Below are 25,351 nucleotides of genomic sequence, written 5' to 3'. Positions count from 1 at the left end.
GCTTTCAGCCAGCTCCGAACGGCGTCAGCCAGCTCTTCACGGTGTTCCAGGAAAAAATGGTCGGCGCCAGCTAGCGGACGAACAGTCAGGCTGGCGGGAGTCGCTTTGCGACTGAGCACACCCGTCCAGCGCGCGTATGCCGAATGCGAAGTAAAGGCATCTTGCGTGCCAAAGACGACGAGGATCCGATGATGCCTCGCAACGCTGTCAAAGGACGTGTAGAGCCAACCGGTCTGGAAGGAGCACAAAGCCCAGATCAAGCTGACAGGCATCGCGATCCAGCAGAAGCTCAGCTCGACGTCTTGGGTGGCAGCATGATGACCAAGAGCAGCACTCATTGCTCCAGCGGAGTAGCCAATGCAAAATCCATGAAGCCGTCCAAGATGACCTCTCGCGTCAATCATCTCTTGCACGAGCGCAAGGAAGTCCTTTGCCTCGGTCTGACGGGTCCATGTTGCGCTCAAGCCACTCGAGGGTGTCCCACGGGCATTGTAGGTGAGCACGTCGATGCCTTGCTCCAGACAGCACTTCGTGAGGAGCTTGACGATGGGATCGTCAAAGTCTCCGCCATATGCCGCGAGAGGGTGTGCTATGACGGCAAACTGCGACGCTAGATGCAACTCGCTCGCTCTGAACAGTCTCGTACGAAGCTGAGTCCCTGCTGAAACTCGCTCGACCAGCATGCCTGACCGGTCCAGGCGATCGGAACGCCGCGCGCTGGTTGTTGATCAGCTCGGCCGAGAAGCCTGGGCGTGACAAATCACGGCCTGATCTGAGAGGAGGATCTCAGAGAGGCGGAGCTGTCCCGTGTCTGTCCTGAGAGCCGCAGTCCGAGTAGAGCGAACTGCCTTGCAGAGAAGACTAGGTCCGTGCGTAGTGACCGCCGGCCGCCTAGCTCAGTCGGCATCACCCACGCCGTCGCCCTATCTCCTCGCGCGCTTTGCCTGCACATTCTTGGCCAAGCCGGCTCGGACTCGATCTCGAGCCAGACTATCACCGACACCACAGACATACAAGCCACTCTGAGCTCGCACGACGGCCCGGACTTCACTCCGAGCGACGTCAGATCGAGCTCACACTCGTACACTGCGGCAGCCTAATTCCCGCGGCGGAAGCAATCACTCGGCGCAGTCCATGGCCACCCCTATCTGACACAGCACAGAACATCCTGCCACGCACACCAGCGGAGCGTTGTCAGCTACACATCGCCATCGCGCACTGTCACAAACCTGAAGAGGGCGACACGCAATCTCACGCTGAAGAGGCATGGGAATCTTTGACCGCAACACAAACACAACGCATCACAGTAGGTCCTCGCTCGTGCCGTCTGCTGCATCTCATCAGATCCGCTCGGCAGATCACAGAGACGAGCTTGCCCGACGGTCCTCCAATTTCGGCGGCTCATCTCAGCAAGCCGGCATGACGCCCTTGCGCTCGAGAGACGAAGAAGATGGCCAGCTGCCTCGTCACAGCACCATGCAGGCCTCCCACTCGGGAGCTCGTATGGTCCCTATCTCTGAGAGTCGAAGCAAAAGCAAGATCAGACAACGCTTCGACAAGAGCAAGTCATCCTGTTTCACCCTCGTTGAACGAGCTGATGATCGTCAGCATTGCAGTGACCGACTTTGACTTGCTGGCCATGTTCGAGCCCAAGCGCAAGCCCGGCCGACCGAGGACAGTCCTCTTCGGCCATCCGCTCCCGGTTCAGGCATGGGCCCCCTCCAAAGCAGGTCAGAAGCAGATCAAGAAGCAAGGCATGGATCCTCAGTCCGATCAGCTCGATCGCGCGGTAGGCAAAGTCCCTGCACCTGAGTGGGAGTTCAGCAGCAACCAGGCAAGCTCTGCTGTCGCTTGCAATCATTCCGTGCGCTGATCGCGCGAAGTAGGTTCTGACAAGCAAATACAACGTCCTCACATTCATCCCCAAGAATCTGCTCGAACAGTTCAGAAGAGTCGCCAACATCTTCTTCTTGATCCTCGTCATCTTGCAATTCTTCCCTAGATTCTCCAATGTCTCGCCCGCCCTCGCTGCACTGCCGCTCATCGTCGTCTTGGCACTCGCTGCTGTCAAAGACGCATACGAGGATGTCCAAAGGCACCGCTCGGATCGCACTATCAACAATCTTACCATCAAGACCCTCAAGGGCCCTGGCTTCCACAATGTGAACATCACCGAGGAGAAACGCAAGGCAGTCTCGCTCGTCACGCTCTTTCCCTTCCTTTCTGGCTTCCATATCGGCACGAAGCACGATGTCAAAAAGGCAGCAGAAGAAAGTGAACGGCAGCGCCTGGCAGAAGAGGCCGAGCTGAAGCAGATTAGCGAGAAACACCACAAGGATCATACGAGGAACTTCTGGGGCAGGAAGAAGCGCAGAGTTAGTAAAATGCCCGCGCCTGCGTATGACGAGACGGACCCCTCGGTGGACCCAGAAAAGCAGTACGCCTCCCCGCCTATCGATGCTCCAGGCGGTGGCAACCTCCAGTCTGCGACAGGCAAGCGAGCTGAGGAGGCCGGCGTGATTGAGCCAGACTATTCAGAATCTCCACTTGGCGAAATTGACAACGAGGCATCAAAAGCTTCGTCCGGCGATGGTACAGGCTGGACCAATCAGACTTGGGAAAACCTGCGGGTAGGCGACTTTGTCCTTTTGAGGAACGACGACAGCATACCAGCCGATATTGTCATCTGCGCCACTTCCGAGGAGGAAAATGTCTGCTACGTTGAGACCAAGAATCTGGATGGCGAAACCAACCTCAAATCTCGATCGGCGATTCCGGAGCTATCTCACCTTCGTACTGCCAAAGAGTGTGCAAGAGCTCGCTTCATTATGCACGGAGACGTCGCCGACAACAACATGTTCAAATTGTCCGCAGCTATCGAACTCCTTGACGGGCCCAAGGCTCATGACGGCGCAAATCTTCGGGCCCCCATCACGCTTAATACCACTTTGCTCCGTGGCTGCGTGCTTCGCAACACAGATTGGGTCATCGGCGTCGTGCTCTTCACTGGCTCGGATACGAAGATCGTTCTCAATTCTGGTGGCACACCTTCAAAGCGATCAAAGATCGAGAGACTCATGAATCCTATGGTCTTCATCAATCTTGGCCTACTGGCTCTCATGTGCATGATGTGCGCCATCGGCGATCACTTCTCTGAGCAATACTATTACGATCGAAACGCTTACTGGGAGTATCGGGCTGATCGCTCTGACGACAACCCTCGCATCAACGGCATTGTCTCGTTCGCCAACGCGATGATCACTTTCCAGAACATTGTCCCCATCTCGCTTTACATCTCCATCGAGGTTGTCAGAACTGCGCAAGCCTTCTTTATCTGGGGCGACGACGAGATCACCTATAAGCCCACCCAGCGACGCACGCTTGCGCGCTCGTGGAATCTTTCTGACGATCTTGGTCAAATTGAATATGTTTTCTCTGACAAGACGGGTACACTGACACAGGCAAGTTTTCTAGCATGTCACATTGCCATCTGCTGACATGCATGCACACACAGAATCAAATGCAATTCAGGGAATGCTCTGTCGGTGGCGTCATATACCGAAGCGACCAGCCTGCTTCCGACGGCTCATCTCATGAGAAGGGCGGCAAGGCATCCACACTAGGCTCAGATCGATCAGACTCTGACACGGACGTCAAGCATTCGCCCACTACGTCTTCGCCGGATGCCCAAGAGACTTTTGTCTGCAAGCAGATCGGTCAAGAACTTGCTGACACAGCTTCGCCGCAAGCTCGCCGGATATATGGCTTCTTCGCCAATCTGGCGTTGTGCCACACCGTGCTAGCATCAGAGGACGCAGATGGCTCTATCCAGTACAAAGCGCAATCACCTGACGAGGCAGCTCTCGTACAAGCAGCTGCCGACGTTGGCTTCATCTTCCGCGGACGAGACAAGAATATCTTGCGCATCGAAACGCCCGGCAGTCACGAGCTCAGCGAATTCGAATTGCTCAATGTGCTCGAATTCACTAGCGCCCGCAAGCGTATGAGCGTCGTTGTTCGCAAATTAGATGGCGACCACAGGCTCTTCTTACTCGTCAAAGGCGCAGACAACGTTGTCTTCGAACGTCTAGCAGCCGGCAATGAAGAGCTCAAGCGGACGACGGACCAGCACCTCGAGGTCTTTGCATCCGAAGGCCTGCGCACGTTGACTCTTGCTTACAAAGACCTCGACGCCAAGGAATACGAAGATTGGGCTTCAGAGTACCACGCTGCGACCGTGGCGATGGATGACCGCGAAGCCAAGATTGAGGAGGTCTCAGCAAAGATCGAAAACAATCTTCAATTACTGGGCGCAACAGCTATCGAAGACAAGCTACAAGAGGGCGTACCTGAAGCCATTGCCGACCTGAAGCGTGCAGGTATCAAGGTTTGGGTTGCTACAGGCGACAAGCTTGAGACAGCCATCGCTATCGGCATGAGCTCCAATTTGCTGACGCGGGACATGAATCTTATTATCGTCAAAGGCGGTGCATACGATGGCACGCGCAAATCAGCATACTATCAGCTTCGCAAAGCACTTGTTGACTTTTTCGGCGGAAGTCAGCTTGTAGATGACCTGCAGCATCAACCACCAGGTCTAGAGCGCTCGATCAGTCGTGGCTCGAAGCGGCCTGGTCATCGGACCCAGCTCTCGCAAGCCAGCGGTATGTCGCGCACCAGCGAAGCCGACGACGGACTGGCAGATATTGTTGGCAACGACAACGGTCAGCGTACAGGCGGCTACGGTCTCGTCATTGATGGCTCGTCTCTCACTCACGCCTTTCAAGAGGAATTCACGAAAGAGCTAATGCTCGAGCTGTCGACGCGATGCCAAGCCGTGGTCTGCTGCAGAACTTCACCATTACAGAAAGCGCTCATCGTCAAATTGGTGAGAGAAGGTCTCGGCGCAATGTGTCTTGCAATAGGCGACGGCGCCAACGACGTTTCGATGATCCAAGCCGCAGACGTCGGCGTCGGCGTTGCGGGCGAAGAGGGTTTACAAGCCGTCAACAGCTCGGACTACGCAATTGGTCAATTTGCATATCTCAAGCGACTCTTGCTCGTGCATGGGCATTGGTCATATATGCGAAATGCCAATATGATCGTCAATTTCTTCTACAAAGAAATCATTGGCATTGCGATACTATTCTTCTTCCAGTTCTACTGCGCATACAGCACGACAACCGTATACGAATACATCTATCTGCTTCTGTGGAACATCATCTGGTCGCTCCTGCCGGTGATTGCGATTGGCTTCTTCGATCGCAACATATCTGATCGCGTCCTCATGGCCGTACCGGAGCTTTACCGCTACGGTCGCGAGCACACTTTCTTTGGCATCTCCCGCTTCTGCTGGTACATGATCGACGGCATCTATCAAGGCGCTGTCATCTACTTCTTCGTATCGTATACTTATGACACAACCACATCAAGGCAAGACGGCTACGGCACTTATCTTTACGAATGGAGTACCACCGCCGCCATCGCGGCTGTCATAGCACTCAATATGTACAACGGGCTCAATACGCATGCCTGGACTGGCTGGGTCGTCTTTGCCCTTCTTGTCGGTCCTGTGCTCGTATTGGCTTTCACAGCAGTCTATTCTGCTATCTCTCCTGGTCAGTAACGCCTGCATGATGATGCTTCGAGGCTAATTACGGAGATACAGGCTGGATATCAACCGATGTCTACGGCAACAACTCTTTCCTGTGGCCGTCGGCTTATTTCTACTTCAGCATACTGTTGACCGTCGTTCTGGCGCTGATGCCACGCACACTCGTCCGGTACTATAAGGAGATGTACATACCGACCGATATTGACATTCTCAAATGGGTCGGGAAATACGATCCAAACCAGTGCGTCTCAGGCAGATCCTAGCCGTGACAGGTGCTAACGGGCACTTCACAGTGACTTTGAGAACGACCCACAAATGCCCATCACGCCTGCGCGGAAAGAGAAAGCAGAAGCTGGCTCGCCCCGCATGTCTGCTCAGCTACCGAGGACGGGTACGCTCACTCGACAGGTCACGGACATGTCAGGCCACAATGCGCCCTTGCGAGGCTTCGGCTTCGACATGGACGATTCGACGGGCGCAGCCGCTGTCGGGCGACCTCTGCGGACGTATACCTCGAGGACATCATCGAATCTGCAAGTGCCGACGACTAGAAATCGACGAGGATCGATCAGGCTCGCCGGCATCGATCTCGGTTTCCCTACCCTGAAGCGGGACCCCACTTCTGCAAAGAGGAGGGTCACTTGGCGCTCGCGTGCGAATACGCGCGCATCCATGGCGACCAGCGAGGATGGTCTGAGTGCGCCGAACACGCCGCGGGCGGGTGCGGAGGCGTCGCCTTCAGCATCTCCGAACGCGCAAACGACCCTGTCACCGGCAGTGCTGGGCTCGCCTGACACGCCCACTAGGTCACCCAGCGGGCACTTTGATGTCTTCAACCGCAGAAAGACGCCACATTCTTGAGATCCTCTAATGCTTGCCCTATTGCACACACGTGTACAACAATGAATCAAGGTCTAAACTGCGTCAAGGGTTTCTAGAATGCGCTTTCTCGAATGATCGTGAGTTCTGCTTGCAAGCTTTCAAGATACTATCTCTAGTGCAGTGTCTGCATTGAAGTCGCCGTCGTTGGCTACGTCTCGCGCGCGCAGGTGGCTCGCGTCTGAGACTGCCACGACAGCGCCCTTGGGAGGGTTTGCGGACTGATCGACAGAGATGGTCGTCAGACTGCAGTTTGCGATCGATGGCGTCGATGGTATCTCAGCTGGCGCACTGTAGCCTGAGGTTCCTATCAGGTCTGGTATAATCGCTTTGATTGGTCCTGAAGAAAACACAAGATGAGCCCATGTCAGGCGCCTGTAGCAGCTTGGGCAGACCTCCGTGCGATATGACGAGGACCGTTTGGCCGGTTCGGTCGGTGGCAAACAGCATTGACCAGAAGGAGCGTAGTCGAGCGATGAAGACGTCGAACGGCTCTGCGCCTTCGACATGGCCACCTCTCGGGACTTGACCATAAATCGTGCCCTCGAGTTTCCCCAAGCCTCTCTCGCGTATCTCGGGACAGATCTGGATGGGCAGGTGCCGATGATGCTGACCGATGATCTCTGCAGTCTTGCGGCACCTGACAAGATCAGACGAGTAGATGGCGTCTACCTTGCGATTCTTGAGGTGCTCCGCCGTGCTGTGAGCTTGAACTTCGCCGACGCTGTGAAGTGGGGTATCGATCCAGCCCTGGATCCTGCGCTGAGCGTTGTCTGCCGTCTCGCCATGTCTGATCCAGATGACTGTCGTGCTCATGCGATCACGTCCCTGGACAGGACAGGACAGGACAGGACAGGGCGACGCTCGGCGTGGCTGCACCTCAACCGACGCGACGCTCGTCCGCCGCTCACTGCGACGTCAAAGTACGAGCCGGTCATGCCAGCCAAGAAGCCGATCCTGCCACCGGGCGTCAAGCAAAGCAACAGTGTCACCAGTGCGCCCGAACCACCGAAGGCGTCGAGCAGCAGGAGCGGTGCCAATGCTTTGGATGAGCTCATAACATCCTACTTTGATGCGACACCACCCCGCCTGCAGCTCATCGACGCCTTCCTCGTCTTTCTCATGCTGAGCGGGATCGGACAATTCCTGTACTGTCTGCTGCTCGTGCGATATCCCTTCAACGCGTTCCTTGCAGGGTCAGCCTCGCTAGGAAGTGCATGCCCGTGAGCTAAATCTCCTTCCCGACAGCTTCTCGAGCACCATCGGACAGTTCGTCTTACTCGCCTCACTCCGCAGTCAGGTCAATCCTGGATCGAGGAGCGAGTTCTCGAAGATATCGCCAGAGAGGCAAGTCTGGCGCTGCTAGCCATGGCCTGACTGACGCTGCGCCGACAGAGCGTTCGCCGACTTTATCTTTGGCAGCGTCGTCCTCCACTTCCTCGTCTTCAACTTCCTCGGCTAGCCATGCGAGCTGATATGCAAGAATACGGGCGTGGATGTAGTACAACAGTGTAATGTGTAAAGTGACGCATCACGCGTAGAATCTGTCCAACGATGCATCAGCGGAGTAGCAAATCGGATCTGAGAGAAGGACTGACTTGCGACCGATGAGGTGAAGCAGCATTGTCTGGCAGACAAATCAGCGCTACTCGACTCGTCACAGGAATGGCTTACCAGGTTGAATTTGGCTACTTCGACCGCGATGCCTTGTTGGTTGTTGAACTGTGCCTCGAGCTGCGTCCGAGTCAGCCAGACTCCCGCACGCCATCAGTAGACGCACGAGATCTTCCATTTTAAATTCTGAGTGGCCGCCCTTGACGGTTGCACCGTTCCAAGCAATCGTGACAGCAAACACGCCGACTTCGTCGGAGCTGAATGTCAGAGTGACCTTATCGAATTGTCGCGGGCTGAATTGGTCGATGCTGATGAGCACATTCTTGTCATACAGCTGCTGCGCATTGTACTTGTAGCTGCCAAACTTTGGCTTCTTCTGACCAGACTTTGCAAGATCCCGTTCGTGCCAGAATTGCCGCGTGAAGGGTAGCGTGAGCCTTCGCTTCTTTTTGCCTGCCACATTGCCGCCAGTCTGTATCGTGTTCATCGCTGAATCGACATAGTCGTGATATTGCTTTTTCTGATCGGAGAGATAGCGATGCTTCTGCGCCAAGCCTTGCAGCGTCAGTGTCATTGCAGCTAGCTCCCGCTGTCGTTGCAGTCGCTGTCGATGCTTTGTACGGATGTCAATCGCGATCAGGTCCAACATCTGCGCGTCTGTCAATTATCTCCCAAAGTGATGGCCGGAGCAGACACACTCTCTGGAAATTGTCGGCGCGATCGACCTTGCGCATGCGCTCAAGCTCCAGTATGCCCTGCAAGGCACGCGCCTTGAGCTCGGCGAAAGCGATCCCTTGTACGTCGTCCAGGTATGCTTTGCGAACATCTGCTGTCAAAGGCCCGCGCGATTGACGATGACGCGCTCGGATGGAGGCAGATTCTTCCTCAAGAACTTCTGCCCAGAGAAGCTCGTGATCCTCGTAGACAGGTCGCAAGAGGAGATCAAACAGATTATCGCCAAGCTGTACTTTGAGCAGCGAGACCACGTATCGCTTCGTACGGACGAGCACAGCCTTTTCTTCCGGCTGGCCACGCTCTTGGATCTCTTCATTTTGGTTGCTTAGGCTGAGTGCGATCTCGCCTGCCCGTGCTTTGTGTAGCTCGCCTGTTGCGATCTGCGGCGCACCTCCTAGCTCGAACAGCAAGTCTCGCAAGGCATCAACTTTGCTCGGTGCCTGTCATGCGAGTCAGCGAGGGTTGAACACGAGCAAGATTGCTCACAATGATCTCGAGGTGTTGCAAGATAATCGAGTGCATCGAATAAATCTCATTTGGAGAAATATAGATTACCGGCCTTCGGGCGACTGTATAGTCGAGGTATTGATCTGCCTGGAAGTGCGTTTCTGCGTCTGGCACGTCGATAACTGCAGCACACGTCAGCCACGCGAACTAAGAGCGTTCCGTACTGACTATCGAAAAACGCGTCTGTCCAGCGTGCTGAAGCAGCGGCGATGTACTCGTTGAGTGAGCAGAGGTAGCTCAGATCTTCGCCGTCAGTATCTTGGCCAAAGTATTGCGTGCTGGCGACCATGCGCATCATGCGGGAAACCTCGGCGAGATTGCGACGTTGCGTATCTGTCGGTACGTTCTCCGTCATTGCAAAGTCGTCTGGTTTGAGCACGGCAGGATCGACCCATCGTTCGTAGATCAGCTGACCGACGATGCGAACGAGCTCGACATCTTCCGCGTCCTTGAACTTGATGCGCAACGCCCGGAAGATTTCGCGAGCGACATAGCGGACGCCAAAAGGGATTCGTTGCATCGAGCCGATGAAGCCCTGCATGTACGTCTCCGTGACCGCTCGGAGCGCTTGTAGGTTGCGAACAAAGATGCTCCTTGTAATCGGATCGGAAAGGGCTTGAAGGCCGTCGATGTTACCACGCATCCGCTGACTCGTCAAGCCAGTCTCTGCTTCTTCTTGATCAACAGACGTGTGATGGATTGCTCGCGGATCAGTCTCGAGCGTCATGCGCGAAGCAGCAAAGAAGCTTTTGACGACGCCGCCAAAAGTCTCGCGCATGTATCGCCGGTCGCCCGGGCTTTGCGCATATCGAGCGAAAAGCTCCAGATAGGCATACCGTCCAGCGAGTATATCCGTCGGATTGCGCAAGTAGAGTATCTCTTCATGCAAAGATCGTTGGATGAGCTTCAGCAAGAGATGCTCTTCACGTGCATCTTGTGCAAAGCCGAACATCGTCAGGACGGTCTGCTCGATATCTTTGCGAGGCCTGTCGCCGAGTCTTGCTTGACTGAGACATCTGAAAAGTCGAGCGAGGTACTCTGGCTTTGTTTGCAAGAGATAGAAGATGCTCTGGTAAAGCTCAAGCTTGCGCAACGTGCCTTTGTCTAAGGCAGATAACGCGAATGGATCTCGAGCAGCACTGAGCACGCTTCTGCCATGATGAGCGTCCATGACGCCCGCCGCGGCACGTGAGCGGATGATCTCGTCAAGAGTGATCTTATTCTTGACTAGCAAAGCGATCTTGAGATCGAGTTCGTTGACTTCGATCTCTAGAGACTGATTGACCCGGATCTTCTGCACTACATCCTGCTTTAATCGCTCTATCTCGATTTCTTCGACGCAATCCGCATTCGAATCGCTCAGCAGATGTACGAAGCGTTGTACGGTCTGAACTGGAACGACTTTGCCGAACATGAGCTGGCGGTACTGTTGGCCTTGTTGCTTTGAGCGGAAGAGCGCTTGTATCTTGACGACCTTGTCAACATTGCGAAAGTAATGTGAAAACAGCGCGTGGTACCGCAAGCGAGCTATGACAGCGCGACATTGGCCTTGAAATCGCGTCATCGTCGGCTCATTGCGTTCGAGTCGACTTTTCAACGAGACGAGCCGATAGCGAGCCTGACTCGCACGTGCAATTGCCTGAAGGCCAGCGGTCTCCGAGTGGCAATCGTAGAGCTGCGTTCTGAGCTTGCTTGTCCCGGACCGCTGCCTCTGACCACGTACGAAGCTCTGGAAGCCGACCAGTGTGGTCGTGAAGCCAGGTGCTGCGATGCTTGCCTTGAATCGAGCATGCCGCTGACGAACCATAAAGCCTCGTGTTACGGACTGCAAGGCGGCAGCAGTAAACGAGAAGCGACGAAGTTCGCGCACCCGGATGAGCATGTTGCGACGAGCAAGAATACCCCGACACAATGCCTGAAGCGGAATGAGTGACCCTTGACGGCATTGTAGGCTGAAGATGAGCGTTTCTTGTCTCTGTCGAATGAGAGCACCCCTGGCTCGGCTTTGCAAGCTCGTGATCCATGCCGCAGTCTCGTCGCGCTTCTGGCAGGCATATGCAAAACGCTGTCGACTTAGGTATGCACGCGCAAGCGTCTGCAGCTCTGTCGCTGCTTGCTCTCGCCGTCTGGTCTCTCTCTGCCGTTCGTAGAGCTCACGGGATTGCTCCTGCTCGAGCTGACGTTCGTACTCTGCGCGTTCACGCTGGCGCTGACGCTCGATCTGCTCGCGTTCGTACTGACGTCGCGCCTCGTCATGTTCGTGCTGACGCTGACGCTCCTCGTCTGCGCGTTGACGTTGCAGATTATCAAACTCGCGCTGACGGTCATAATCTGCTTGTTCTTCTTTGACGCGTGCAGCTTTCTCATCATGCGCACGCCGGTGGTCCTGAACAGGCACAGTCTCTTTCGCCAAGGTGGCGGTGATTGAGCTGAAATTGGGTAGCGTGACCCCGCTAGAGTCAAGACCTCGCTGCTTACGATCTAGCTCCTCGTCTGCTCAGCTGAGTCAGCTCTGGTTCGCTTTGACAAATGTAAGCGTACCCGTGAACTCTAGCCTACCGACTAGATTTCCGACGGGAGTGGCCATTCCTTTGCCAGCTAAGAAGTGGCCAAGGGCATGGATACAGAAGATGACCTTGGGTAGATTGCGGGCTTCATAAAGATCAACGAGCTCGAAGATGAAGGTTTCCGGCAGGCCTATGTTTCTGACGAAGGTCAAGAAATGGTTGATATTGTCCGAGTGCCGGAACTGGAGCTTAGGATGCTGCGTGCATTCGATCAGCACGGCAGAGAAGCTTCAGTCGAATACGCACGACGAAGATGCGTTGGACGACCCGTTCGCCTTCGTAAGCTCGGGCGAGATGCGCTAAAGCGACGCCATCGCGCAAAGATTCCTCAAGATCGACAATGCCCTTGGCGGACAGGTTCTGAGCCATCGAAGCAGCGACATCACTGGCAGACGAGATCGAAGAGGAAGCCAAGCAATTCTTGAGCCAGTCTTGAGCTTCGCCGACATGACACAGATATTCGTAGACATGCAGGACGTGTCTCTGCGAATCCATTGCGCGCATGTTCTGAGATGGCAGCTGGTTTGTGTCTGCAAGGCCCGAAGGCTGACTTGCTTGTAGTCGTAGTCGTCCATTCATACCAGAGACTGCATGAGCGTGACCTGTCAGTCCGGGCACGTAGAGCTCTCCCGTACCGTCGTCTCCTGCTCCGAGGGGCAAGTGTCGACCAGCGACAGATTTGATCATGTCAATTTTTGGCGAGGCGGGGAACGAAGGCAGGAGAGAGGGATCCAAATGGTTGACAGACTGTGTACGTGCTCGCATCATCGGTCGCGAAGGCACGGCAGGCTCTTGACGCGCTGGTGAAGCATATGAAGAGGCTACAGAATGAGCCAAAGGCTGAGGACGATATAGCGCTGGCTCTGCTTGGGAGTTGCCTGCGCGAGGATACCCTGACAGGCTCTGCCGTTTCCAGGCGTTCGAACTCGTGTCCACTTGTGGGGGATTGAATTGAGCAGGACTGGCAGGTCTCGAAACGGTCGAGCGACTAGGCACAAATGCAACGTGATCCGGGTTGTCGCGGCCAGTTTGCGATGCAGCAAGTTCATAGCGGTCTTTGAGGGCGCCAAAGGATGTAGAGTTGCCGGGCGCCCAGGTCTTACGCTTGTCTTCGCGCGAGGTGACCGGCGCAACCGCGAAGGCAGGCGCGATCTGTGCACGAGCTGCCGCTCGAATGGGCGAGTCTGACAATTGGTACCTCACAAGGCCATCGGTGCCATTGAGACTACCACTCGATTCGCTTTTTGCTTCGATGGGGCGAGGCAGCGGTCTGCTCGGCGTTGTCTGAGCTGGCTTGTCGCTGATGGGCACCGTGCGCACAGGCGACTCGACCTGATTTCTGATATCCTGTCCGAACGTACGAGCCGGACTGGAAGGTCTCTGGGTAGCATCATGACGGCTATACCGACTAGTGTACACAAAGGGCTTGTCTTGTTCGAGCGCTTCATCCTTGGCACGGTCTATGAGCCGTGTTGTGCTCGAGCCGCCCAAGAAGGGCAGATCTGTATCGAGCGAGGCCGATGTAGCCGGTCTGGCAGCATCAAGATCGACGCTGCTGGACCAGATCGACCGCCTCCGCTGCATTGCCGTCGTCAACAGCCAGGTTTGGTCGAGTGCACAGCGAGGGAACGGTCGAGACACGTCTGAGCGAGGAGCGTGCCTGAAACACGTGACTTGGCCCACTCGCCGAAGTCACTGGCCGCCAACGGGGTGATAGGCTACTTCTCAAAGGTTTCTCACAAGGCTGCGGGCGCATCGACGTACACGGCAAGGACGCTTGTCGATCGCTCTCCTGCCAGCATGACCTGCGCCGCGAGATAGTCAGGTCGAGCACTCCACGACTCTGAGGCTCGAGCCAAGTGCGCTCGTTCTATCCTTTGCAAGCATGGTGGCATCTCTCGCAGCCAGCGACCTGGCCTCGACGCCAGTTTCGCCGAATAAGATGACGTTCGGCGGCAGCAGCAGCAGCAACGGCACACCGGTCGCCACCCAGTCTGGTCCCAAGCAGAAGCGATTACAGAGCAGTAGCAGCACCCACTCGAGTGCAAGCACGAGCAGCAGTGCCGGCGCTTCTACCTCGGGATGGAAGAAGATCCTCACCCGCCTGGGCTCCTCTTCCGGCACCTCTCGCGATACCACGCCCTCGCCTATCCAGACGAACAAAGCTCGAGCAGCCACTCGCTCGACAACCAGCACCAGTCCACTCGCATCGCCTAGCTTGCCTACCCAGAGCTCCTTGGGCAGCATAGACGGCCTGCAGAGCGCGAGCACGAGCAGCTCCGCCTCTGCATCTGGCTCATTACACTCTGCCTCTCCTGTCGTTTCGTCTCATGGCAAGCGTGTCGCGAGTGGCTCCTCGACGCTCACCTCGGTCTCGTCCCAGTCTGTCTCGCCTTCTGTCGTAGCATCTTACAAGTACGCCGAGGCGAGGAACGCAGACCTGCAGGCGAGCCCGATTGGTCTGGGCGTGGACATGCCAGATAGCGTCGACAGGCGAGCCACACTGACCACACTGAAAACCAAGGAAAAGAAACGTCTCTTCTCGTCTGGCAAATCGAAGGCTACGCCTACAAGAGAGCCTCAGCCCGAAGCGCTCATGCAGGGCCAGAACGAGAGCTCGAGCACGCTGTCGCTGCCACAGCGGTTCTTGAGGCGGGTCAGCTCGGCACCAAATACCAAGGCGCTCTTTGGTTCCGGCTTCTTTGCTTCCTCGCCCACTTCGGACGAGATGCCAGGCTCACCGCGCGAGCCCATGACCACCATCCCAACTGCAGGCTCAGCCTTTGCGCCTGCAACGGCAAAGACAGATCCCACGCACGATCTGGGCTGGACACCTGCTCACGAGGCGGCTATTGAGACACTCGGATCTCCAAAGACGCCGCCACTGCCTGGCAAACGTAGCTCGCCCCTCACCCCAGGCATGCGATCTGTCACCTCACCCATCATGTCCTCGCCCAGCTTGCGATCTCTACCAGAAGGATCACCCTCAAGCCTCACTCTGCCATTTGCCTCCTCGCCATCGCTTTCGCCATCCATGTCACCTCGAGCGGGGTTCAGGCGGACGTATAGCTCAAACTCGATCAAGATTCGAAGCGTCGAAGTTCAGCCAAGCAGCTTTCAAAAGATCAAGCTACTCGGCAAAGGCGACGTCGGCAAGGTCTATCTGGTCAAGGAGAAAAAGACAGACAAGCTATTCGCCATGAAGGTCTTGTCCAAAAGGGAGATGATCAAACGCAACAAGATCAAACGCGCGCTTGCTGAGCAGGCAAGCCCTGCTATGTTTGCATCTCACTTAGCTGACACACATATCTCGACATGCAGGAGATATTGGCGACGTCCAATCATCCATTTATCGTGACGCTATACCACTCCTTCCAGTCGGACGAATATCTTTACTTTTGCATGGAGTACTGCATGGGCGGCGAGTTCTTCCGAGCACTCCAGACTCGACCTGGCAAATGTCTGGCCGAAGAAGATGCCAAGTTCTATGCAGCCGAAGTGATTGCAGCTCTCGAATATCTGCACCTCATGGGATTCATCTATCGAGGTACGCCGATCTTGTCGCGTGTCTGCAGACGATGCTGACGCGCACGAGCAGATCTCAAGCCAGAGAATATTCTGCTTCATCAGTCTGGTCATATCATGCTATCCGACTTTGATCTCAGCAAGCAGTCTGCAAGCAAACATGCGCCCACCATCAAGCAGATGACGCCCAATGGCGCGCCAATGGTCGACACAAAATCATGTGTCGCCGACTTTCGAACTAATTCGTTCGTGGGCACGGAAGAATACATTGCGCCAGAAGTCATCAAGGGCTGCGGTCACTCGGCTTCTGTCGACTTTTGGACCGTCGGCATCCTCATCTTCGAGATGATCTACGGTAGCACGCCTTTCAAGGGGCAAAATCGACATGCGACGTTCCAGCATGTTCTTCGGAAGGAGGTCCACTTTCCAGAAAGTCCAGCGACGACAACGATGTGCAAGAGCGTCATCAAGCAGCTCCTGCGCAAGGACGAACACAAGCGTCTGGGGAGTAACAGCGGCGCGAGCGAAGTCAAGCAACACAAGTGGTTTGCTACACTCAACTGGGGCCTTCTCCGGCATACACGACCGCCTATCGTGCCCACCATCTCCAACGGCGTCGATGCTGTGAACTTTCGCACGATCCGCGATTCAAAGTCACTCGATCTCGAAGGACAGATCCGCGCGGTGGCAGGTAACGGAGGCCCAATCACAGAAGAAGCGAGCGATCCCGTTCAGCCGAATCCGTTTATCGACTTTACTTCGCTCACACTGCATCATATGGACGACAACTAGCGCGCCCCTCACCGTCTGGGGCATGCAATACATTCATGGACCTTTGATCAAAAGCTCTACAGAGCTCTGTTGCATGTACTGTCTATGCAATTCCGTCTCGTGTCGTGTCCGCTCTAATTTTGCCGTGTTTATTGTACGGCCGCCCGTCACAGCCGATCGGCAGCCGCGGCAGCCGTGAGACACGCGACACAAACAGCGCCTTCGCCCTTACCACGCCGCCTTCGAAGGGAGAGCATAGCCTGCATTCTGACAGCACGACACGCTCATTGGGACACACGGGATCCCAAGGATAGACATCAGATCTACTTAGCACCTGGTCGAAGGTGCACAGGCACGCGCAGTCACTTCTCTTTCGCTCGGTGCGCCCAATGGCGAGATCAACAAGCAAGATGGCACTACAACGGTCCAGGATGGGTTACACGGCACTCCTACTGGGCAGCCTCATAGCATCTGCACGGGCACAGGCCGACAATGCGTTTGAGATTGTAAGTCTTGCTGCCTCTTGGCTATCGATTGCCTCTCTTCACGAGATCGTCCATCGCAAGAGTGTCTGCTCTCGTTGCAAACCTGCGAGCCCAGTAACGGCCGGCTGAGAATCTCAGATATCGAGCCATCCATGCCTCGGGATGATCGCGCTCCTTTTGGGCGCTCAGGCACCGTGTCCGGACAATTGACTGATACTGTCATCGTGTGCTCAGGTTGGCAATTCCGGTGCGTCAGCCCAGCAAGTGTTCCTTCTCGATGTCAACACGGTCATGGTCGTCGACAAGGTACGCAAAAGTGACATGGTGCCGACTGTCATTGACAAGTCTGCCGAGATAGACTGAAGGCAACGGCAATGCTGATATGGTACAAAGCGACGGCAATCCCGCTTGGGCAACGACATACGATCTAAGGACAAACACATACAAACCCTTGGATGTCACTACAAACAGCTTCTGGTACGTCGCACGCTTGCAAACGACCAGGATGTCATTCTGATAAATTTGCGCTCTTAGCGCCGGTGGCTCTGTGCTCGGCAATGGGACATGGCTGAACGTCGGCGGCAATCAGGTGAGTGCTTTTTATACATAGATCGATGCGCAAAATCTGAAGCTAGGCATGCAAAGGCTATCCGGGCGGGTGGACTGAATTCAGTACCCGTCAACACCGCAGCCACGCCGTACTTCGACGCCGATGGAGGCCGGACGGTGCGAATGATGCAGCCATGTACTGGCGGTGTCAATTGTGCATGGACAGAGCTCATCGACTACATGCCAACCAACCGCTGGTACCGTGGGTACTGCGCAGTAAATGATCGCGCGCGCGCTGACGGCCGCTTCAGCCACACTTGAAACGCTTGGCGATGGCAGTGTTATCATCATCGGAGGTTGCTTGAATGGAGTAAGTGTCTTCTGGTGCATCCTGCTTGCCGTGCTAAGCCTAGTTCGCAGGGATGTGGGTATTCAGAAAACCAGAAAGGAGCGATTGACTGATCTTTCGCCACAGATGTCAATGATGCCTCTCAAAATGTCCCGACATATCAATTTGTACCACCTCGCGGCGATGGTACTCCCATTGGTCTCAACATTCTCACAACCACGCTACCGCTTAATCTGTTCCCTCTCACAGTCAGTCGCGCGCCGGAGCTTAACCTTGAATGCGCTTACACTGGAATTCAGTGGCTACTACCGTCCGGCTATATTTTCATCAACAGTCAGTACAGCAACGAGCTGCTCGATGTTGAGAATGCGATCGAGCATCCGATAGCAGATGTACGCTCGCCTCGCATGTTAGCAATAGCGGCTGACCCGTGGTGCAGATGCCACATGGCGTCCGTGTCTACCCTGCGTCAGCGACGACCGTCATGCTCCCGCTGACCCCGGCGAATAATTGGACTGCAACGCTGCTTTTCTGTGGCGGCAACAACTTGCAAGCCGACGTAGGCGCATCGGTTGTCATTGCGTGCTTGTGCTGACTCGGGATGTACAGCAATGGGTCACCACCTGGAATATTGCAGCATATCCTGCCATGAACAGCTGCGTGCGCATCACGCCAGATGTCAGCGCCAACTTTGAAGAGGACGACGATATGTTGGAGAACCGCATCATGGGCAATGGCATCATGCTGCCAGATGGTCGTATGGTCGTCCTCAACGGTATCGGTGCTGGTACTGCCGGCTATGGCAACAACAGCTGGTCTATCGGACAGTCATATGGCTCGATCCCCATCTACGCGCCTGCGTACTATAATCCAGAGGCAGCCCTCGGCTCGCGCTGGACTCGCAGCGGCATGTCCAACAGCACTGTTCCTCGCATGTACCACTCTTCGGCCCTGTTGCTGCCCGATGGCGCCATCTGGTCTGCGTAAGCATGCTAGCCATCTGCCACTTGACATTCTGACAAACAAAAATGCAGTGGATCAAACCCCAATGCGGACTTTGTCAGCTCTGGCACGACTGGCTATCCATGGGGAACTGAGTACAGAGTCGAGAACTTCCGTCCTGATTACTACAGCAAGCCTCGTCCGTCAGTCACCGGCTTGCCGACAACGATTGGCTATGGCGGCAATTATATCGACATCACCATGGCGGCGAACTCGTCGTCTGCCTCTTCACTCGCAGCGACCAAGGTAGTACTCATTAGGACAGGTTTCAGCACGCATAGCATGAACGTAAGTCGGTAGCTCGACCGTTCTATACACACGCTGATCGACCACTCCACGCACAGATGGGTCAGCGCTTTGTTCAGCTCAACAGCACTGCCACGCTCAATGCCGACGGTACATCGACGATACATACCTCGCAGCTGCCACCGAACCCGAATGTGCTGCCGCCCGGACCTGCGCTCATGTTTGTCGTCGTCAATGGCGTACCCTCGATCGGTGAGATGGTCATGGTTGGCAATGGGCAGATTGGCACACAACCTACCAATGCCGTCGCAGAGCTGCCCATGGGCAACATTGCGATCTCTGCTAGCACGAGCAGTGCATCAGCCAGCAATCCCACTAGCAGCGGTTCGACGAGCACCACAAGCAGCAGTACGGGCGCGGCAGCATCATCATTACTCGATGTCCGGACTACTCTCGTCACGTTGGCCATGTCGCTCGTCGCGATTGGCTTCACGATGACGATGTAAGATTGCGACACGGCGGGCCCATCTCATCGGACTAGCTCTCACGGTAGCAGCTAATGGACATTTCTTTGCACGCTCCCATCATACTCGTTGTATAGCCTAGACAAATCCATCTGTCCTCACGACCTTGCGGATGCGCTCTGACTTTTTCTTGGACGCGTCTCTGACATCGATATGGCCCCTGCTGCTGCCGCCAAGCTCGGCGATCTCGCTCATCTGCTGCCCCCTTCATGGAGAGCCATCATCACGAGTTGGCTAGCTGAGGACACCCCGAGCTTCGACTATGGCGGTTTCGTCGTCGGTGAATCTGAGGAAGAAGCGATCCTCTATGGCAAATCAGAGGTGTGCTTCAATGCTGCGCTTGTCTTGTGTGCTCATGCATCCAGACAGGGTATGCTCGCCGGTCGACCCTTCTTTGACGAAGTATTTGCTCAGCTAGGTTGCACGTAAGACTTGATCTCATTGGCAAGCGCTTACGTTGAGATCACGAGTCAGTGTGCAATGGCGTCTCGACGAGGGGACGTACTTCAAGCCGCAGGGGAAGGTCGAGGTAGCGAGAGTCAGAGGGAAAGCAAGACACATCTTACTAGGCGAGCGAGTCGCCCTCAATACACTGGCGAGGTGCTCAGGCATTGCTACCAAGTCGGTCGAGTCATCCGAGCCATTGTGGATCCAGCTGAGGAGCGAATGCGGACAGATCGTTCAGATTGGCCGATCAAGCCAAACGAGCAGGCTGGAAGGGCATCATTGCAGGTACACGCAAGACGACGCCTGGATTCAGGCTCGTTGAAAAGTATGGCATGATCGTCGGTGGCATCGATGCGCATCGATATGATCTGAGTAGCATGGTCATGCTCAAGGACAATCACATCTGGTCAAAGGGTGTGCTTCTTCGCCCTCACCTGATGCACTTGTCGGCTTACCAGGGAATAGGCTCTATACCAGACGCGATCGCAGCCGCGCGATCCGTTTGCGGATTCTCATTGAGGATAGATGTCGAATGTACGTCAGAGCAAGAAGCGATACAGGCCATAGAGGCAGGGGCAGATGTTATCATGCTCGACAATTTCACGCCCGACCAACTCAAAACGTCGAGCCACAAGCTGAAGGAGCAATACAGCGCCCGGCACGCTGATGGACCTCACACGCGCGAGTTCCTCATCGAGATGAGTGGCGGCATCACCGAGGATAACCTGTCCTCGCACCTGCTACCGCGTGCGCTACAAGCTCAACTGCGGACTGGCTTGGCTGATGGCGATGGCAGATGTGGACATCATCTCGACATCGTCGGTACATCAGTCTGTGAGTCATGTCGACTTTAGTCTCAAGATTGTGCCGCGGCACGGGAGAAGTGGTGTCTGATAACATACAACCTGTTTTTACAATAGCGATGCCCACGAGAGCTGGCTATGAGATGATACACTTGCATCCGCCACTATGAGTGTCTGCCTCTGTACGGGTGTAGGTCGACTCTCTCGCACCGAGCGCAAGGCTTGGGTTCTTCTTCCTCGGTGTCTGCGGCAGATCTTCTACGAATCTAGGCTGTGCAGAGGATTGCTTCTCTTGCTGTTGCTGATGTTGCTCTGCCTGTTGTGCGAGGAAGCCGGCATTAGGGTTGATGGGCGCCTTTGAGTTCGCTTGTGCTTGTCGCGCTCTGATGACGGCGCGGATGAGCGAGTCGAATGCGTTTTGTACGTTGACGTTTGTCTTTGCAGAAGTCTCCGTGAAGAGGCCACCGCCTGCACGAGCAAAGGCCATGCCTTGTGAGGCTGTCACCTGCCGCTGTGTCGTCGGCAGATCGCACTTGTTGCCCATCAGCACAAACGTGAACGGGTTGTTCTCCGGCGTGTTGGCAGACGTCGGTCTTCGATCCTCGAGGCACTTCACCCTGCGTATCTTGTCCAGGAAGAAGGAGAGCCTGTCGAGTGAAGCGGCAGAGGCAACATCGTAGACGAGCGCGAAGCCATCACCCTGCTTCACGACTTGGTCCTGCCACAGATCTTGGTACTCCTCCTGTCCGGCGGTGTCTATGACCTCTACATGCCAAGTCTGACCGTCTACAGTCCTCGTGGCAGAGTACGAATCCTCAACGGTGGGGTCGTACTCCTGAGTAAAGGTGTCCTCGTCTGGGCGTACGAATCGCAACGTGCAACTCGACTTGCCCGTGCCGCCGTCTCCCACGATGACGAGCGTGATGTTGCGGCTCTTGTCTGCCGCCTGTGCCTTGCCTCCTGCCATCGAGGTCTTGGGCGTGGTGGGACGGACAGTGAAGGGGCCCCTCTCGTCCTGAGACTCGCTCGGCTGGCCAGTGGCAAAGCACGCGTCGTCCTCCTCCTCGTCTCGCTCCCTGAAATTTTTGAGACTCGACTCGCTAGCCATGTCGGGTCTGTCTGCAGGAGCAGCCTCCTTTGTGCCCGGTGGAGGTGGCTTCAGACTGCCGTTCTCCCAGCCAGCTCAGCAGCCAAAGCCAGCCAGCAGGCAGCAGGATGTAGCAGACGACTGGGACGATCAAGCTGATGCACCTCCTCTGCCCGGTCAGCCAGCTTCGACTGCGCCCTCTCTGCCTGCAGCTGCACCAGGCGCAGTAGCAGAACCCAAGACGCTATCTATAGGCGGAGCGAGTAGATCCACAGGTCCATCGCCCGGCTCGGTCGCCCAGCCCAAATCACTCAGCATAGGCAGCCGGCCGACCGCGGCACAAGCCACGCCTCCGCCCAAAGCACAGCCCAAGCAGGACGTAGCACCGACCCGAACACCCGCTGCGAGTGCTTCGGCGAGCGGATCAGCTACGCCAAAGACGCAAGAGACCATCACTGCAGATGCCATCCTGGCAGAGCAGAAAGCTGCCGCAGATGAGGAAACCATGAAGGATCTCTACGGCACGCAGAACGGCGAACAACGTCGGTCTCGCTCGCTCGCGTGTGCTGACCTGTGCTGACGGGATCGTGGCCGAGCAGCCGGCAAATCGCACGTCAACGTCGTCTTCATTGGTCATGTCGATGCCGGCAAGTCCACCATGGGCGGCAACATCCTCTACCTCTGCGACATGGTCGTAGGTCCACCTGCCCGTCTTCTACCGTCCATGCACTCATACGCGGCTGTTCAGGACAAGCGAACGATGGAAAAGTACGAGCGAGAGGCAAAGGAAGCCGGCAGAGAGTCATGGTACCTTTCTTGGGCGCTCGACTCGACACCCCAAGAACGCGCAAAGGGCAAGACTGTCGAAGTCGGTCGTGCCTACTTTGAGACGCCAGCGCGGCGCTACACCATTCTCGACGCGCCCGGCCATAAGACATTTGTGCCTAGCATGATCAGTGGTGCTGCACAGGCAGACGTTGCCATACTCGTGCGTGACATTCTTGCATCCGACACAAAGCAAGGCTGAGCCGCCTACAGGTCATCTCTGCGCGAAAAGGCGAATTCGAGACCGGCTTCGAGAAGGGCGGACAGACACGGGAGCACGTCATGCTCGTCAAGACTGCCGGTGTGCAGAGACTCATCGTCGTCATCAACAAGATGGACGACCCGACTGTCGAATGGTCAAAAGAGAGATACGACGAGATCGTCAACAAGCTCGGTCTCTTCATCCGTCAGTCTGGCTTCTCACTCAAGACCGACGTCACCTTCATTCCCGTGTCTGCCTATACCGGTGCCAATCTGAAGGAATCCGTCGGTAAATCCGTCTGTCCGTGGTTTGACGGACCGCCACTCTTGACTTTCTTGGACGAGATGCCCTTGCTTGATCGTAAAGTCAACGCGCCCATGATGATGCCAATCTCGGAAAAGTACAAGGACATGGGTACCGTTGTCGTCGGCAAGGTAGAAAGCGGTCATCTGCGCAAAGGCCAACCTCTCGTCCTCATGCCCAACAGGGTCCGTTCCGAACTCACTTCTGTATGCTGGCCAGATGCTGATGTCCTGCGCAGCACGCGGTGGAGGTAGCTGCAATCTACAACGAGATGGAGGATGAGATCCCTCTGGCGTACTGCGGCGACAACGTACGCGTTCGACTGCGTGGCGTCGACGACGACGAAGTCATGAGCGGCTTTGTCCTCACCGATCCTGCCAAGCCCGTCCACGCAGTCACCCAACTCGAAGCCCAGCTTGTCATTCTTGATCACAAGAACATCATCTGCGCCGGCTACAGCGCAGTCATGCATGTCCACACCGCCACAGAAGAAGTGACGCTGACTGTACGCCTCACAAGTCTTGGTCGTGGCACAAACTGATCGTGTATCAGGCTCTGTTGCACTACTACGACAAGAAGACGGGCAAAAAGTCAAAGAAGCCGCCCCAATTTGCAAAGAAAGGACAAAAGATTATCGCTCTGCTCGAGATTGCCGCGCCCGTCTGCGTCGAACGCTTCGAGGATCATCCACAGCTTGGACGTTTCACGTTGCGAGACGAAGGCAAAACAATCGGTCCGTCTTTGTGCTTTGTGCTCCCTCGCAGGGCTGATCGACGCCTGTGCGCGTCTCACAGGGATCGGCAAGATCACTAAGCTCATTGAGACGCAAGACGACTTGTCTGACTTGACGAAGCTATCGATCGCCTCGCAGGCGGCCGGTAATATCAATGGCGCTTAGGTCCTAGCGGCAAAAATGTTGTAACATAGAGTACTGCGGAGTCACATGCTCGACGCGTTCGCGCTATTCTCGGAGAAGGGAAACTCAAATTATATCAAAAGAAGCTCTCCTTCTTCCCTCGTCATCACCTTCTGTCCCCGGTCCGTTCATCTGGTAGGCTTTTGTCTGCTAACGCATATCAAGACACTGACGGGTCAGGTCACCAGTCAGCTCGCGACTCACAAGCAGTCGAACAACAAACCACCACCATCGTCGTAGCCTTCGACGCCTCATTCGCAAAACAACATCCTTGCATCGCATCCATCACATTCATTCTCGGCCTGTCAACAACATGATCGCTACCGTCGCAGTAGCCATCCTCGGCTCAGCAGCCGTCGCCTCTGCCAATGTTTATTACGGCAACGGTCCCGTCACGGGCGGTATGTACAAAGTCCAGGTACGCCTCTGTTGTCTTTGTCCTTGCCTGGACCCTACTGACAACAATGGCACAGATTCCAAAAGGCATGTCCATCGTCACGTTCAGCGGCGCATGGAGGAACCAGTGTGTCAAGTAAGTGCTCTTTGTTGATCACCATCCGCTCAGGCACTGACAAGGTCATCACTTGTACAGCTACGTTGGACCGCTCGGCTACCATCACAGCATTCCACTGATGGTTCCCGATAGTCAGGGCTACGTCGGCGCCTACTGTCACGGCATTCAGAAAGACTCAAAGGGCCTCTGTACGTCCCAAGCTTCAATATGGTCATTGACAGGGCTAACGCATTGTCGTGTTAGGGCATAGCTGGTCTCCCGTCAAAGACTTTACTCAACCCGCCGCGAAAGCGATAGGATGGAAGATTGTCGATACACCGGCTACTACGGCAGCAAAGAAGAAAGCAGCAGCAAGAAAGGCAGCAGCGAAAAAGGCAGCCGCTCGTGCAGCTGTTGCAAAGAAAGCAAAGACAGCTAGACTCGCTTCATACTCAAAGGCAGTAACAGTGTCGAACAGCACAACGCTACCGAACTCTACTGTGCCCGCAAGAGATTACTTGATCAAATATCCCTCGTCGTTTGAGGGCGTACAAGCGTTTGCATACGTCTGGCACGCTGCCTGCGTCGAGTACGTCCAAGCCGCTATCAATCTGATGCGCCAGTCTGACACACGCACAGCTACGTCGGACCTCTCGGCTATCACCATAGACTCGATCTGAGCTCGCACGACCGAGCGAAGCACACTGCTCATGCATTCTGCGGCGGCGTCAAGAAGGACAAACACGGTCACTGGACATCCAACGAGACCGTCGTCGACTTTACCATGAAGGCCTACAAGCTCGCAAAGGGCGTCAAGATTCTCGGCAAGCCAGCACCTGGCGCGACCACTGCGCCCGCGACCACCGCGCCCGCGACCTCCGCACCCGCTGGCTCATCATGAGCATTCT

The 25,351-nt window shown here is 55.6% G+C and overlaps 10 protein-coding genes across 10 annotated transcripts; 6 read left to right on the top strand and 4 right to left on the bottom strand.

Annotated features, from left to right (window-relative positions):
* Positions 1–4: 4 nt before the first annotated feature.
* L969DRAFT_97025 (uncharacterized protein) lies at positions 5–683 on the bottom strand (the record flags this gene model as incomplete). Its single annotated transcript, XM_014709710.1, has 2 exons — positions 5–34; positions 84–683. The coding sequence occupies 2 exons, from the start codon at positions 681–683 to the stop codon at positions 5–7; spliced, it is 630 nt and encodes a 209-aa protein (XP_014565196.1).
* Positions 684–1,266: 583 nt separating this feature from the next.
* L969DRAFT_97024 (uncharacterized protein) lies at positions 1,267–6,475 on the top strand (the record flags this gene model as incomplete). Its single annotated transcript, XM_014709709.1, has 7 exons — positions 1,267–1,306; positions 1,358–1,561; positions 1,617–1,834; positions 1,887–3,461; positions 3,515–5,618; positions 5,669–5,855; positions 5,908–6,475. 7 exons carry the CDS (start codon positions 1,267–1,269, stop codon positions 6,473–6,475), a joined length of 4,896 nt encoding a protein of 1,631 aa, XP_014565195.1.
* Positions 6,476–6,594: 119 nt separating this feature from the next.
* On the bottom strand, positions 6,595–7,309 carry L969DRAFT_54431 (uncharacterized protein; the record flags this gene model as incomplete). Its single annotated transcript, XM_014709708.1, has 2 exons — positions 6,595–6,833; positions 6,889–7,309. 2 exons carry the CDS (start codon positions 7,307–7,309, stop codon positions 6,595–6,597), a joined length of 660 nt encoding a protein of 219 aa, XP_014565194.1.
* A 120-nt stretch (positions 7,310–7,429) lies between these two features.
* L969DRAFT_97022 (uncharacterized protein) lies at positions 7,430–7,955 on the top strand (the record flags this gene model as incomplete). The annotated part of the gene is made up of 3 exons (XM_014709707.1): positions 7,430–7,689; positions 7,742–7,840; positions 7,889–7,955. 3 exons carry the CDS (start codon positions 7,430–7,432, stop codon positions 7,953–7,955), a joined length of 426 nt encoding a protein of 141 aa, XP_014565193.1.
* L969DRAFT_90594 (uncharacterized protein) lies at positions 7,945–13,539 on the bottom strand. Its single transcript, XM_014709706.1, has 9 exons — positions 12,163–13,539; positions 11,891–12,113; positions 9,518–11,842; positions 9,329–9,471; positions 8,806–9,282; positions 8,274–8,756; positions 8,168–8,227; positions 8,092–8,120; positions 7,945–8,037 (listed from the first exon to the last, which is right to left on the bottom strand). Exons 1-9 carry the CDS (start codon positions 13,498–13,500, stop codon positions 8,025–8,027), a joined length of 5,091 nt encoding a protein of 1,696 aa, XP_014565192.1. The 5' UTR covers positions 13,501–13,539; the 3' UTR covers positions 7,945–8,024.
* A 65-nt stretch (positions 13,540–13,604) lies between these two features.
* Positions 13,605–16,347, top strand: L969DRAFT_90593 (uncharacterized protein). Its single transcript, XM_014709705.1, has 3 exons — positions 13,605–15,181; positions 15,238–15,463; positions 15,515–16,347. The coding sequence occupies exons 1-3, from the start codon at positions 13,859–13,861 to the stop codon at positions 16,231–16,233; spliced, it is 2,268 nt and encodes a 755-aa protein (XP_014565191.1). The 5' UTR covers positions 13,605–13,858; the 3' UTR covers positions 16,234–16,347.
* An 85-nt stretch (positions 16,348–16,432) lies between these two features.
* L969DRAFT_90591 (uncharacterized protein) lies at positions 16,433–19,500 on the top strand. Its single transcript, XM_014709704.1, is given in 13 exon segments — positions 16,433–16,718; positions 16,932–17,003; positions 17,056–17,174; positions 17,232–17,286; positions 17,343–17,508; positions 17,558–17,617; positions 17,634–17,636; positions 17,722–17,843; positions 17,895–17,987; positions 18,035–18,154; positions 18,205–18,578; positions 18,630–18,885; positions 18,942–19,500. The coding sequence occupies 13 exon segments, from the start codon at positions 16,623–16,625 to the stop codon at positions 19,347–19,349; spliced, it is 1,944 nt and encodes a 647-aa protein (XP_014565190.1). The 5' UTR covers positions 16,433–16,622; the 3' UTR covers positions 19,350–19,500.
* A 20-nt stretch (positions 19,501–19,520) lies between these two features.
* Positions 19,521–20,708, top strand: L969DRAFT_97018 (uncharacterized protein; the record flags this gene model as incomplete). The annotated part of the gene is made up of 6 exons (XM_014709703.1): positions 19,521–19,688; positions 19,737–19,792; positions 19,842–19,988; positions 20,044–20,228; positions 20,280–20,561; positions 20,611–20,708. 6 exons carry the CDS (start codon positions 19,521–19,523, stop codon positions 20,706–20,708), a joined length of 936 nt encoding a protein of 311 aa, XP_014565189.1.
* Positions 20,709–20,753: 45 nt separating this feature from the next.
* On the bottom strand, positions 20,754–21,584 carry L969DRAFT_20008 (uncharacterized protein; the record flags this gene model as incomplete). Its single annotated transcript, XM_014709665.1, has 1 exon — positions 20,754–21,584. One exon carries the CDS (start codon positions 21,582–21,584, stop codon positions 20,754–20,756), a length of 831 nt encoding a protein of 276 aa, XP_014565151.1.
* A 139-nt stretch (positions 21,585–21,723) lies between these two features.
* L969DRAFT_54473 (uncharacterized protein) lies at positions 21,724–25,344 on the top strand (the record flags this gene model as incomplete). The annotated part of the gene is made up of 13 exons (XM_014709702.1): positions 21,724–22,246; positions 22,304–22,398; positions 22,453–22,692; positions 22,743–23,219; positions 23,273–23,539; positions 23,587–23,767; positions 23,829–23,912; positions 24,008–24,085; positions 24,139–24,368; positions 24,424–24,482; positions 24,543–24,652; positions 24,708–25,032; positions 25,083–25,344. 13 exons carry the CDS (start codon positions 21,724–21,726, stop codon positions 25,342–25,344), a joined length of 2,931 nt encoding a protein of 976 aa, XP_014565188.1.
* Positions 25,345–25,351: the final 7 nt, after the last annotated feature.

Source organism: Mixia osmundae, assembly GCF_000708205.1.
Source record: "Mixia osmundae IAM 14324 unplaced genomic scaffold scaffold_13, whole genome shotgun sequence".
Classification (NCBI taxonomy): domain Eukaryota; kingdom Fungi; phylum Basidiomycota; class Mixiomycetes; order Mixiales; family Mixiaceae; genus Mixia; species Mixia osmundae.
Note: the sequence above shows the minus strand (reverse complement) of the source record. Positions and strands in the feature narration are given on the sequence as shown.

Excerpts from the sequence above, each read along its gene's own strand:
- L969DRAFT_90591 (XM_014709704.1), top strand. The coding sequence starts at position 16,623 with ATGGCACTACAACGGTCCAGGATGGGTTACACGGCACTCCTACTGGGC. Across the intron at positions 16,719-16,931 it reads CCGACAATGCGTTTGAGATT|GTTGGCAATTCCGGTGCGTC; the intron begins GTAAGTCTTGCT and ends TCGTGTGCTCAG. Across the intron at positions 17,287-17,342 it reads TGAACGTCGGCGGCAATCAG|GCTATCCGGGCGGGTGGACT; the intron begins GTGAGTGCTTTT and ends AGGCATGCAAAG.
- L969DRAFT_90593 (XM_014709705.1), top strand. The coding sequence starts at position 13,859 with ATGACGTTCGGCGGCAGCAGCAGCAGCAACGGCACACCGGTCGCCACC. Across the intron at positions 15,182-15,237 it reads AACGCGCGCTTGCTGAGCAG|GAGATATTGGCGACGTCCAA; the intron begins GCAAGCCCTGCT and ends CTCGACATGCAG. Across the intron at positions 15,464-15,514 it reads CATGGGATTCATCTATCGAG|ATCTCAAGCCAGAGAATATT; the intron begins GTACGCCGATCT and ends GCGCACGAGCAG.
- L969DRAFT_90594 (XM_014709706.1), bottom strand. The coding sequence starts at position 13,500 with ATGCAGCGGAGGCGGTCGATCTGGTCCAGCAGCGTCGATCTTGATGCT. Across the intron at positions 9,472-9,517 it reads GACAGACGCGTTTTTCGATA|TTATCGACGTGCCAGACGCA; the intron begins GTCAGTACGGAA and ends CGTGTGCTGCAG. Across the intron at positions 8,228-8,273 it reads AATTTAAAATGGAAGATCTC|CTCGAGGCACAGTTCAACAA; the intron begins GTGCGTCTACTG and ends ACTCGGACGCAG.